We start from the raw sequence: 14,189 nt of genomic DNA, 5'->3' as shown, positions 1-14,189 counted from the left end.
ATTACCTTACAGAGGTGTTAAACTGATACCTTTCTATTGGTATCAGTTTACTTAAATGGTTCACACATCATAAGAGCAGCTTACAATTTCTAATTTGTATTTACAACCCATCCTTTCTACAGCACAGTAAAGGCATGTTAGTTTATGAAACTGAGTAAGAAATTAATGCTTGTTATTCTGTTTTATCTGCAGTTGTCCCTCACCATTACTCCATAGAGTTAGATTACTGTAAACAAAAATGTGCTGGGACAGAAGACAGAGCTGTGAACAACACAGTGTCAACAAAAGCTTTCCACAAGCCCTTCCATGTTTCTGGGATGGATGTGATGAGGGGACAAAGTAAACCACTCTTTTTTTTTTCAGGTGGATTCAATGTAAGCTGATGCTTATAGAATCTATTGGAAAACTCTGCTGCAGTCTTACTAGCTGGGAAACCACTGCAAAGGAGAAACATATTCACATAGATAGGTCTCTTTTTTGCACCTCCCTTGCAAAAACCACTGAATAACCTTGTTCTTATAACTTGACACAAGCTTATTTTCCCTCCCCCTGTTTTTTTTTTTTTTTTTTTTTTTTTTGTAGCTTTACTGGGTGATAAGAACAATCCACTAAAGATACTACTTTAGCAATTGTAAAAATCCAGATAGATGTCACAGAAAAAGTCTCGATATGAAGCTTGTTAAAACCACCTTGGCTTGCCTTTTTTTTTCTTACTATTTTAATCCTTATTTATCATTTTAGAAGAATTCTGTGGGATTTGAGAAATATTCTTAACTTCACAAGAATGGCAGTGGTGGTTTTCTGTAATTTGTACTGAATGAGGTGAAAAAATTCAGGCTATGCAGTGCAATCCCAGAAAAAGCATTCATTTCTCAGCGGCTATGAATCCGGACACTGAACACTTCTGCCATCAGGTGTAGAGCTACTAGAGTCAGTATCTCATCGCTGCTAGTCTCCTGCTGGCAGTGGACATCTGAGAAGTTATGATATGGATAGCAGTAGTACGTGACCTTTTCTACCAGGCACAGATTTAAAGGTGCTGTTAACAGTTCACATACAAAATATTATTCAGTGCATACCCTTTCCATCTCTACTTCAGGTATCATTAGGTGCAAAAGCCTAGGCAAATACATAATTCATGAATGAAAAGTGGAATTTTTAAGCTTCTAGAATACAAAATCAGACATTTTCACCTGCAGTGTGTTGTGCTCTGCTGCAAATCTGCTTTCATATTCTTCTCCCTATAGCAATCTACTGTGGAGAGAGGAACATGAAGGAGGGAGACCTAACCTCAGCAACTTTTGCATATAAACTTTACTTCCTTAAAATCCAAACTAAAGTTTAAGTTGCAGCAATGCATCTAAAAAAGGGTTCTTGCTGGGCTAACAAGACACACTCTTGTTGAGCCTATGCATTTGGGAGTATACACTTCCTTAATACATTTAGCTTCAGACTTGAACTGAATATTTAAGCTCTCAAATGTTGGAGGAGAGATTTTTTGATGATGTATTAGGAGGCTTCTGGTAACTGACGTGTGGGAAAGGGATGCTTATTATTGCTGAGTAATCCTTCTTTGGCTCTAGGTATCAACACAGAATTGTAACAGAGGAGATCAGCTTTCAGTTCCCTGATTTCTCCCCCATGCATTTTATTGGACACATCATTTAAAAACTATGGTGGAGATCCCATCATAAACTCTCTGCAAAAAAAGAGTTTGTATTACGGGCTTAGCACTGGAGTATACTTTCTCCTTGCAGCTTCTCATTCACTGTTCCTAACTTCTGACTTACAAGCAATATGTTGACCATGAGACTAGACAAAATTAGAATGTTAAAATGAAGGAGAACACAGACCTATAGTGTAGAGTTTCCTTGGTACATTATTTGCTCATTTTTATTTTCTAATGGACAGAGAAAAATGAAATTATATGTAGGTGCCATTGTCATATCATCTATAATTATTTACACTGAAGTGATTGATAGATATCCCTATCCACCAGATCACAGTCCATTGGGAAAAATCCTTCTAGTGAGTGGGGCATAAAACTACTTGTTCTGAAACTCTACTTAGAGGTTATGAACTTGCATGTTTTGAAAATGCAAACGGTTACCCAAATGCTTTCACCTGTGCAAGTGTTTTCGTCAATGAAAGAGAAGGCAATTGCTCATTTTCACATATGCACATGAAAGTGAACAACTGGTTTAGGGTAAAAGTCCTGATTTATGCAGCATCTCAGTTTAAATTCCTCATTTTTTCCACTTCCATTTTTATCTACTGGAAAATTCTGATATGAAAAATGCATAGCTGCTGTTCAGACCTTGAATTCTCACCAGGGAGGCAGGAATGCTCTTGGAAAGATTTGGAGTTCAGATTTATAGCTTAAGCGCAAAAACTTTTAGTATTAAGGCTACCTAAGGACCTGTATCATTTGTATCCTCTGTGTCTATATAGGAAAAGGATCAGAGGATTCCCTTCACACTTCTTACTCAAAGCCTTCCTCTTGCCCTTTAAAAGCCACGTAATTTGTGACGTAGAGGTCAGCTCTTTATTGCCCTATTCTCCTGAAGTAATCTGATTGTATATTCTGGCCAAAATAACAGAGTACATTTTACTTAGTATGTGATGTTTTCACTGCTTGCAAACTGTAAAATATCTTAATAGTGTAACACTTTTCTTTTTCCATCAAACTGTAACAGTCTATATATTGTTTCAAGGATTTTTATTCCCAATACATCACTCAACTCTGACAGTTTCAGTGAATTTGGAAAGCAGCAGATGTACGATCTTTCCACTAGTTTATATAATTTAGATTTGAATTTCTGCACATAATACTGAATAAGAACAGCAGTGTTGTGCAATTTGTGCTCAGCATCATGTTTTCAGCTTGTTAGAAGAAAATGCACTAAAATAGCAAGTGTAAATAGAAGCAATGATATAACTTGATAGTATGTCATCTATGAGCTTCCCTTGCTTTTATTAAGACATAGCAGAACTTTGGCACGCCTTAGATGCACTAGAAACTGGTAGTTTGGTTCATTCAGACCCTTTTGAAACACTGGTTCCTGGCACTGCCACAGTGAACAACTGACATGATGCTACTGTTCATTTTTAAAACTAGCATGTTTTCTTCATTGGTAGAAGCTCCTTTTTGGCCCTAATTCTGACCTGATTTTTACTTCTCTAAGGAATAGATATGATCCAAACTTTTACCCTATAAATAATATTTTCCTAAACTAGCAGTTACTAAAATCAATGGCTGTACAAAACTTGCAACTGCTAAGGAAACTCAAGGATTTAAAGTATGAAGCTTTGCTGACATTGGGACAGAAGCAGATTCTTTGATTGTAAGTTTCATTAATTTTAATTTTAATTCTCTTCAGGGGATTTCAAGAATTTGGTTTTACACTGCCTTATGCAAGTTTTTATGTACTCAGCATCATTCAGCACAGCTGCCTACTGAAGTAGCGCAGTAAAATTCGAATGCAGTTGTGCATCAGATTTTACCAGCACAGAAGAATAGTGACTTTGTGCTAGGAACAGACTTGTACATTCATTTTTCTGTAAATGCTGTATTTTAATGAAATGGTGCTTTTTTCTGGTTTGGCACTGAAAGCAAGTGTACTCACCAGAGGCCCAGGAGGGCCATCCTGACCTGGCGCTCCAGGTAGACCTTGTTCTCCCTAAAAAAAAAAAACATAAAGTTTGCTTTACCAGAGGATATACAAGAAATGCAACATTTATATTATTACTATATGCTCTGTTTACTTACCACAGGGCCAGGAATGCCCCGGAGACCCTCTGGGCCAGGTTTTCCTGCAGGTCCTTGTGGACCAACAGGGCCTGTTTTTCCAGGAGCCCCCTCTGCACCAGGTTCACCCTAGAAAGAACATAGCAACAGAGATCAGATAGGAAGAGCTGGCTAAGCTTGGCACTGTAGGGAGATACAAGCTGCAAAGTGAGATTCAAGTTTCTTCACTCCTTTTTTTAGAAGCTATTCTAGAAACAGTGTTCTGTACAGGACAGGTTTGTGAACAGTATTTTGATAGCTTCATATAAAGATGTGGTGCTGCCAGTAAAGCAGGCTCATCTTGCTTTTCTGCAGCGTGAGCTAAGTTGGGCCTGCACTGTGAGAGTCCACCATGTACTACTCCATTATGTACTGATACTAATTCTGGAGTTAAATTTGGTTTGTCCATTATTGTTTTGGCTAAGTTTCACATTCAGTGCATGAGAAGGAATTTCCTTTTCATTTACATACAGTGTACATTTAAATGCTCCCCCCAAAAATTTTGACTGTAATACCTTGGCACCTTTTTCGCCTTGTCTGCCTTCAGCACCAGTTGCTCCTGGAGGTCCCTGTAAAATATGGAGACAAAGCTTACAACCTCAGGTTTCTAAAATACTGCCAGTGGAAAAAACTCTGAGAATGTGATTTCTACTGTATTAATAAGTAGTAAATACTAACTAAAGAACATTAAATTTCTTTTTTTGGCGTTTAATTCACAGGATAAAAATCCCAATCTGTCATATCAGCCGGTTTTCTCTTGATAAAACTTTCTGGATTTTTAGAATAGCTGAAAGAATATACCCTGTCAGTGTTGAAGGCCAGGTTGGATGAGGCCTTGGGTGATATGGTTTAGTGCGCGGTGTCCCTGCCCATGGCAGGGGGGTTGGAAGTTGATGATCTTAAGGTCCTTTCCAACCCTAACTATTCTATGATTCTATGGTTCTGTACATCACCTAACACCTCTGATATGATTAAAAACAATAAATAGCTTGGAAAAATCGAAACAGGATATAAAAGGAACAGTGCTAATTTACATATACGGTAACAGTTTTAAATTTGCTTTGCATTGGTTTCTACCTATTCATTGTGGGACAGAATGGCATTTAATTCTTTATTCTAAGTCAGGGATGGTCTTAGTAAGCATTTGATGATATCTGGACAGCCAAAAGTTGATACATGCCTGAATATTATCCAGTAAATATGGAAGAGGAAAAAAATAATCATGAGTAGAGGTTGTAAGGAATGAAATGAAGACACTGACTACAAGTAGCTCTTCTTACCAGTTTCCTTGGTACCCTGGTACCTGGATACTGGTTTACAAAAGTTCTATTTGACTAAGAAGACACAACTTGGTACTGCAGGAGGATGTAGAGATGAGATTAGGTTCAGGTGAATGCCACAAAACCGGAGCTGTAGTCATATGGAAGTACTTCTAATACCTATTTCTGATGTCACCCACCTTCCATTTTCTTAAGGTTTCAATGAAAAAGAAAACTATATTTTTCTCCTCAAAAACATTAAGGGGTTGTTTTCAGGTCAGGGAACTAATATTCATAGCTTCAGTTATGAACAAAAGCAGTATCTAGAATCTAACGTACTCTGCTGAAAATGGTTCTCTTATACAGTTTAGAAAAAGATGCAGTCAAGATAATAGACCAACTGTTTCCTAGGAGGTTAATTTTTAGCATGGGAAATATCTTTATTACAAATGGCCATTTCTTGCCAACCAATGAGCAGCTTAAAGCAAAAGGAAAGTACAGGGACTATGATCAAATACAAGGTGATCTTCTGAATTTACAAGCTTACTTCCTAAGACTCGGCTATTCATTAATGCTGCAAGCAGTTTGCTATGTAGAAATTTATTTACTGCTTTTTACTTCAAAACAAGAGGTAATAAAAAAAATGCAAGTCCCTAAACCGCATTCTTAATTTTACAGATGAGACCTGTTTTTACAATCAAGCATGAACCTGTATGCTTTGTGAGTTCTGGGTTTTAGACTACAGTTTGACCTAAAAGCAATTTTTTATACTAGAGCCGAGTTTAGCCTAAACTTTTTATAGCTTAATATATTCCATCATCCATTGTTATTGGCACATATCCTGAGCAACTCAACCAGTTTTAATGTACTTCCTGGAAATATATATTCTTTTTATAACTATTTCCATAGAAGTATACTAAGATCATTCATTTGCTTCTGAAATAAAGCTTTCTCCAGGGTGGAACTGTACATCAGCAGCACTGCATGAACCTTCTGGCCAACAGAGACAGTTCATAGGATCACAGAATGGTTTGGGTGGGAAAGGACCTTAAAAACACCCAGTTCCAACGCTCCTGCCATGGGTAGGATGCCTCACACTTGACTATGTCACCCAAGACTCCATCCAGCATGGCCCTGAACACTGCCAGGGATGGAGCATTCACCTCTTCTTTGGGCAACCTGTGCCAGCACCTCACCACCCTCATGGTAAAGAACTTCCTTAGATCTAACCTGAACTTCCCCTGTTTAAGTTTGAACCCATCATCCCCTGTCCTATCTCTGCAGTCCCTGATGAAGAGAAGTTCGGGCTTTCCATCAAAGGTAATGCAGTATGATTTGAATTACCCACAGTGGACCTTGGCCATTTGTTTGGGTATCAAAAGGCTGTTCTCTTTGGTGTTTTTCAGAGCTGTAACTGGTAAAGGACTGAATTTCACCTCTTCAAAATACAGAGAAACTAAATAGCCCTGGGCAGTGTGAGCAAGTTGCTCGCTCTTTAAAACAGGAAGAATAATTCAAATTACTCCTGTTCCAGTAATAATCTCCAGTGCATATACCCCTTCGTGTAGACTGCAATTAGCTGGGTGGATTGCAGTTTGCAGCGGGAACAAGAAAACTGATTAGCAGGTATATAAACAAACTCAGGAGCATTTTAGAAACAGGACCTTTTTGTTGTTGTTGCATGAATTAGTTTGCATGCCCATTGTATTTACTGCATGAAAACTCCTTGCACTCAAGTTCCCATATGGATTATAATCTACCTAAGAAACCAAAAAGGGTTGAGTGTTGTAATTTGTGTTTGAGAAATATGGTCTCTGCCTAATCTAGAAATGCAGCTGCAACATGAATTAACAGGGCTAAAAACACTGTGATTGCTAAATTACAAATACAGTGAATCATGATTGCTAAACAAAGGGGGTGCAGTCGTTATCAAACAGTGCCAGTGCAAAGCATCTCAATAAACTGCTCTTTTTAACAGGCTGTGATTGCTGGCATGGCACAGATGGTGCTTCTACACAGAAAGACTGCTAATTATTATTTATCTTACCTTCCTACACTTGAGCTGTTGGGAGTGTCTGGTAAATTTTAACTGACAAAAAAGATACCCATAACAATAATTTTAACCTGATGCAAGGCTTCCCACCCTCACCACCCCAGCTATCATGATGATTTTTATGATTACACTTTAAATCTGGACCTGATATATTTTATGCAGAACTGAGAAGACAAAGGAACTCATACAGAAAAAAAATTGTCCTCAGTTTTTGTTACATGAACCTAGTGGCCATTTTTGTTTGCTATACTGTATTTCATCATTTGATTAAAATGATTTGGTGTTTATAGCTGTCTGTCATCTAAGACATGAAAAGGAAGTCAAGCAAAAACTCCAGAGGGCCTGCATAGATGAACAAGAAGCTCCTGGACAAAGTCAAACACAAAAAGAAACCTGCAGAGGGTGGAAGCAAGGACAGGTAGGTGGCCTGGAAGGAATACAGAAAATTATCTGAGCAGTCAGGGATCAGGTTAGGAAAGCTGAAGCTCTGACAGAATTAAATCTGGCCACAGAGGTCAAGGGCAACAAGGTAAGCTTCTATAGGTACATCGGTGATAAAGGGAAGACTAGGGAAAATGTGGGCTTTCTCTGGAAGGAAACAGGAGACCTGGCTACCTAGGATATGGAAAAAGCTGAGGTACTCGACAACTTTTCTGCCTGGTCTTCACTGGCATGTTCTCCAGTCACACCAACTAAGTCACAGGAGGCAAAGCTGGGACTGGGAGAATGAAGGACCACTCAATGTAGGAGCTCAGGTTCAAGACCACTTAGTGAACCTGAAGGTGCACAAGCCCATAGGACCTGATGAGATGCACCCATGGGTCCTGAGGCAACTGGCAGATGAAGTAGCTAAGTTGCTATCCATCATGTTTGAGAAGCTGTGGCAGGCCAGGGAAGTTCTGACTGACTGGAAATGGAAAAACTTAAGCCCTGTTGTTAAAAAGGAAAGAAACGAACACTTGGGGATCCACAGACTAGTCGGTCTCACCTTGGTGCCTGGAAACTATATTAAGGCACATGGACAGTAAAGGGGTTATTGTTGACAGCCAACATAGCTTCACACATACATTCTTTTACAGCAGGGTTAAAGTGTTGGTGGATAAGGGAAAAGCAACTGACAGAGTACCTGGACCTAACAAGTCCAAGTAGACATGTACTTGTGCAAAACATATGACACTATCCCGCATGACATTCCTGCCTGGAGAGACATGGGATTTGACATATGGATCACTCTGTGGATAGGGAATTGGCTGGATGGTCACATTCAAAAGCTATGGTCAACAACTCAATGCCAAGGTGGAGACTAGTAATGAGTGGCATTCCTCAGGGGTAGGTATTAGGACTGGCACTGTTTAACACAATTTTGTCAGTGACATGGGACAGTGGGATTGGGTACACCCTTAGTGCATCCTCAGCAAGTCTGATGATGATACAAAGCTGTATGGTTTGGCTGACATGCTGGAGGGAAGGGATGTGATCCAGATAAGGACCTTGACAGGCTTAAGAGGAGGGCCCATGCGACCTCATGAAGTTCAGTAATGCCAACTGCAAGGTCCTGCATGTGGGCTGGGGCAATTCCAAGCACAAATACAGGCTGGGCAGAGACTAGATTGAGAGCAGCCCTGAGGAGAAGGCCTTGAGGGTGTTAGTTGTTGAGAAGCTCAACATGACCTGAGAATGTGTGCTTGCAGCCCAGAAAGCCAACTGTATCCTGGGCTGCATCCACAGCAGCATGCCTGGCAGGTAAAGGGAGGTAATTCGCCCCCTATTTACTGTGAGGGGGGTGAGACACTGGCACAGGGTGCCCAGAGAAGCTGTCGCTGCTCCATCCTGGCAGTGTTCAAGGCCAGGTTAGAAAGGGCTTGGAGCAACCTGCTCTTGTGGAAGGTGTCCCTGACCATGGCAGGGGGTCAGAATTAGATGAGCTTTAAGGTCCCATCCAACTCAAGCCATTCTATGATCCTTTTGTGAGGTTGGCAAATTTAACCTTTTTTTTCTTTTCAGCAGATAGAGAAATTCAGGCACCAATATTACAAATGTTTAACAGTCATATAATGACAAAGAATTAGAAGAGGGGTTTCTATTTCCAAAGCTATACTAGACTATTTGTTCAGCTTGGAATGTAATATAAATGCATGTAATGCCTCATGTTTTCTAGAGAATCTGGGCTGATTTCCATCAGTTGAAAACTTGTCAAGGGATCTGATGAGAGGAAGATATGCTGATGAACAGCAGCCATTCCTAACTCAGACAGAACTGGTAAGGCTAGCACTGGGTCCTGGACAGATGAGAAGTCTAGTTAGCCATTTGCTGTGGACTACCTCTACCAAACAGCTTACTGTACTGGATATTTTTAGATGTATAAAGTGAATGTAACAGCCAATGAAGCAACAGCCATTATGTCAAGCCTCTGAGGTCCTGATCTGGTAAGATGCTTAAACAGAGGGGAAGAGGGGAATAACAGAATGAATAAGGAGACTGTATAGCAGAGGAGGTCAAGGGACTATGTTTAAAAGTATGAATGCTGGGCTCTGTCAACCTGTCATTTCAGAGAAAGAAAAACAAAAAGCTGGGGTGGAATCTTGCTTTCTAGTAATACCTACAGCTGCCACAGCTGCACCTCCACAGACAGCCGTACTGCTACTAAATGGTATGTCCTTCTAAATACAAAGGAAGGTCACTTGTTAGGGCTTTTCGTTGCAATTGATTCTACCATACAACTGATGAAAACCTGTTTGTGTTCATTCTGCTTCTGAAGTATGCAGTTTTCAATCCTTACTTGTTTCTCTCTGGTACAGTATCAATACAATACAGATTCTCCACATGCTTGAAACATTCAGGTGCTTAAGTAATGTAAAATTTGATTCTGTAAAATATTTTCTTCAGAATTCAGGAATGGGATTACCTGGCAATATTTAGCTATACATTCTCCCTAAATTGGAATTGTGTCAGACTACAGGGTGTGCTTGTGAAGTGTTTTTAGTCTAGGTACAATCAGATGCAATATATCCCATCTGTTTAGGAACGAGCTAGTGCCTTTCCATATAATAAAGTAGGAAGTTCTAATTTGATGTCGAACAAACATACAAATTGTTAAAATTCCACCGAGCCGTATTTCAGTTCTAGTGATAAGGTTGCTAATGCTACTATAATAATTTACAGTATTATCAACGTTTTGCAAGCTGGTGTAGCAAATAGATTATTGGGTAACTTAGAGAAAACTAATAAGGCATGTCAGTTCAATCAAGCCTATTAAATAGAGCAGTTTAAGGCATTTTGTTAAATAGCTATCAGCTTACATTTCATGATGCCCCCTTCCTTGCCTTCTAAAGTGTAAAAGCTGCATGTAAATGCTCTCTAAAGGTTCATGCATCTACTACAGTTCTGTAAGTGTAACATTATTTACTGGTTTTGATTAGCTATATTTGTAAAGCCTGTGAAGCTTCAAAGACCTTAGAAATACGGAACAGCTTCGTAAGTTACAGAAATGTCTGCTTGTTAATTCTGTATGCAGAGGAAATGATACAGAATTGCACAAAAACTGCACTGAAATGATTCTATTTCAGAGACACCAAAGCACACACATTCTTCCTGTACCCTGCTAACAATCATGAGCCTGCGGATGGTGTCTTGTATTACGCTCATAATCACTCACTCCTAATGAGTGGAGACTTAAGAATTAGTCTCCTTAGGCGACTAACCCATCAGACACTAAATTCTTACCCTAGCAGACACTGAATTCACTTGGGTGGACAGAAAAAGCATGTTTATAGGTAAGGAATAAATTATTTCCTGTTTATTCTTTTTCCCCATGTTCAAGGGTTTTGTCTGCTGTTTCTGTTTTTTCACTTCTCACATTACTTAGAAGAAACTTCAGACATCATCTATGACTGTCACAACATAGAAAACAAGTAGGTGACATTGTCTACAAGATGGTGTCTCAGAAAGAGACATGTGCAAGAAAATTACTTACTCTTTTTCCAGGCGGACCAGGTGGACCAGCTTCACCTGAAGGACCCGGTGGACCCTGCAATGAAAAATGATCTGCTCAGTGGAAACAAAGGATAAAGTTTGGATAAATCTTTACTAAACACAACAAACATCAGCAATATGTTGGCCCCTTTCAAAGGACAGAAAGTAAGCACCATAAATACACACAGAGAAGTATACAAGTATATTCAATAAATCCTTTCTTAGGGTAGTCTTTTGAAACTTTTAACAGCTTTTGTTTCTGTACGAAATGTAATTCCTCTCTTTCTACCTGCAAGACATTTCAAACCAGGAAGTGGCTACATAGAAATAACGTATGTCTTAGCCTACTAGCTAGCTCTATTAAGAAGTTTCCCTTTCTCAAGTGCTGAAGTCATTACTTTTGTTAAATATTTTCATTAACATTTGTTAATGGGCGCTCTTCCCCTGAAAAATCTTTTGTGCACTGATAGCCATTTGGCTATTCCATCTTGGTAATCTATGATAGCTCTTAAACATTTCAGGGTTGCTGAACAATTTGATAAGCTTTCCTTCAGGAACTCTAAAAGCGCTTACTGTTAAAGGAAGACATACAGATACTGATTTCATGAAGCTTGCAGCTAAACCCCAGTTTATAACTTACTTCCAACCTCAATGTACTACCATTTTTTTATTTTCAAGCAGACCTGTATAAGATAATTCCCTGATAAGCATCTATTTAGAAAGTATTTTTAAGTACATGAATGTATAGAACCCACTGATTCAGCATGAGATACTCTCTTAGCATAGGAGAGAACATGCAGCTGAAATAAAATGACAAGAGACAACTCACAGGTTGACCAGGATCACCATCTTCACCCTTCTCTCCACCAACACCATCTTGCCCCTACAGAAATCACAGAAAAATAAACCAAATAAAAAATTCAGCTAAATTAACTTAGTTTCATAGATGAATATAAAAACTATTTTTCTACAGAGCATTTTCTTAAAGACACTAATCCTAAACTTTTTAAAGATTTCTAAACCTTTTTTAAGCCTTAAGAAATATATGAACAGAAAAGCAACAGATCTTAAAGGCAAGACCGCATACCCAGACAAGGAAGAGGCAGGATTAACTAGAATTTAATGCAAACCAGGACTAGGACCTATACCTGTGTTTTTTTTTAAGTATACTTACAGCTGGACCAGGTTCACCAGGGGGACCAGGATCCCCAGGAAAACCAACTGGGCCCTAGATAAACAAGGAACATGTCATCCATTGGCAAGCAGTCAGCAATCAACACAAGTATTTTATGAAGCATATAATGAATTTAGTTCAAATGTGGAAAATTATATACAGTTCTATACGTAGCATAACTTCGGCAGTGCTTCATAGTGCTTTATATGAAAACTATTAAGCTAACTTACTGGGTTACCCTTAGGTCCATCATCACCTGGAGGTCCTTTAGCACCTGGTGGTCCAGCTGCTCCAGGTGGACCAGCCTCACCTTTTTCTCCCCTTTCACCTTTTGGACCCTGTGGAAAACATATAAACCAAAAAAAGTAATCTGAAAATTGAACGGCAAAAAAAAAAGATCACAGTGGCAAAACCGTTTGTCAGACCTAGTCAATGTTGCTCCTCACTAAATGCTGGCAAGTAAATGGGAAAATAGGGCCTCAGCCTCAGGTTGGAAAACCTGTGAATCTCAGGTGAAGTGCCAACACCTGCACCCAATTCACGTCCATGAACTGTCTTCAGAGAGAAAAATGTGTCAACTGCATGTCAAAGTTAATACATTTGGGAGAAAAATAGGTATTCTTTTAAGAAGTCTTCAGCTTTGTCCTCTAGTTATTACAAGATATAGCTACAATTCTGCAGAAGCAAACTGCATTTTAAAGCTGTAAATCCTTCACTGAAAATGTAAAGAAAATGTACACAAGTAATCTGATGAAATGCTTTCTAAAGTAAGCACTACCAAATACCTTCATTCACCGTATTAAGTGTTAAGAATAAAACTAACCCAAAATACTCACAGATGTTCCAGATTCTCCAGGAGGTCCAGGGTTACCAGCTTCTCCAGGTTCACCCTGTAAATTTGTGAGGATATATTGATGAGTCATTAGGGAGGATATTTCTGTGAATTTACTTGTTATTACAAATGCTTCTTGTGCTTGTTCATGTTAACAGCTTACAAGAACTGTCTTATATTTGGTCTACCTAAAGGGTGTTGAGTTACACATGGGTTTGCAGAAAGGGAATCTGAAATTTTAGAGAGAATATAGCAAACTAAGCTTTTAGTGAGCTTGGAAGACTAACCTTTCCTTTGGGCTTTGCCCCTTTATTATCCCATATATTGCAGATTTCTTCTTTGTCATCTTTCTTTCTTTCTTGTCACAGAAAAGCCAAAGAAGTATACTGGCTGTGTATTTTTTTTTTCTTTAGAAGACACATTTTGCATGGAAGCAAGTTTCTACAAATAAGAGGAGGCTAATTGGAAATGAACATCAGTGGAGTGAAGATACTATTGCTGCTATTATATAAAGGAAAATATAAGGATAAAATAATAGTTGTTAGCTCGTAAAACTTTCACCACAAGCTATAAAGCTGTACACTATGATTTACTGGTGATGGAAATTGTTTAATAAAGGAGATGGCTTTGAGGATGAAACCGTATGAAGGAAATCTGTGCAACTCAAAGTTACACACTATTAAGTGAACATTTAAGTTAATTCAGTCGCTTTTTGAGATAATACACAGTATTAACCCAAAGTCTGCCTTTGCAATTGTTCATTTTAATGTTTAGCTATGACTGATTATTTTCTAGATCAGTGGTCTGATAAACCTTTTTTGAAAACTACTGCGTTAATAGAATATTTAGCTATTAGCATCACAGACACACAAAGCTGTGAACAGATAACAGAATCTGCTTTGTAATTGCCATGGAGTGCTGAGATGAGAACTAGTATGTTTTTATTCCAAAGGATTTCTCAATGTAATGGAGGGATATTTTTCCACCATAAATATTCTTTTTCCAAACCAAATGATCCTTGCCAATAATTACACCTATAAACAAGAGTAGAGGTGCTGAAAATGCATTTCACCCAATCCTATCTACTGAACTCAAAGACACATTCAGAATAA

General features: G+C 38.7%; 1 protein-coding gene across 13 annotated transcripts in view; it reads right to left on the bottom strand.

Annotated features, from left to right (window-relative positions):
• Nucleotides 1–14,189, bottom strand: part of LOC133225979 (collagen alpha-1(XI) chain) — a 462,534-nt gene that overhangs the window by 12,284 nt on the left and 436,061 nt on the right. For all 13 annotated transcript variants that reach the window (XM_061378981.1, XM_061378982.1, XM_061378983.1 and 10 more), the window contains 8 exons: nt 13,082–13,135; nt 12,476–12,583; nt 12,246–12,299; nt 11,901–11,954; nt 11,073–11,126; nt 4,303–4,356; nt 3,770–3,877; nt 3,627–3,680 (listed from right to left, as the gene is read on the bottom strand). In XM_061378981.1, the coding sequence (XP_061234965.1) occupies nt 3,627–3,680; nt 3,770–3,877; nt 4,303–4,356; nt 11,073–11,126; nt 11,901–11,954; nt 12,246–12,299; nt 12,476–12,583; nt 13,082–13,135 (540 nt within the window). The remainder of the gene's footprint in view (nt 1–3,626; nt 3,681–3,769; nt 3,878–4,302; nt 4,357–11,072; nt 11,127–11,900; nt 11,955–12,245; nt 12,300–12,475; nt 12,584–13,081; nt 13,136–14,189) is intronic.

Source organism: Neopsephotus bourkii, unplaced genomic scaffold (assembly GCF_033783945.1).
Source record: "Neopsephotus bourkii isolate Nb327-2 ecotype Australia unplaced genomic scaffold, CSIRO-AGI_Nbou_v1 NB_1768, whole genome shotgun sequence".
In the NCBI taxonomy this organism is placed as follows: domain Eukaryota; kingdom Metazoa; phylum Chordata; class Aves; order Psittaciformes; family Psittacidae; genus Neopsephotus; species Neopsephotus bourkii.
Note: the sequence above shows the minus strand (reverse complement) of the source record. Positions and strands in the feature narration are given on the sequence as shown.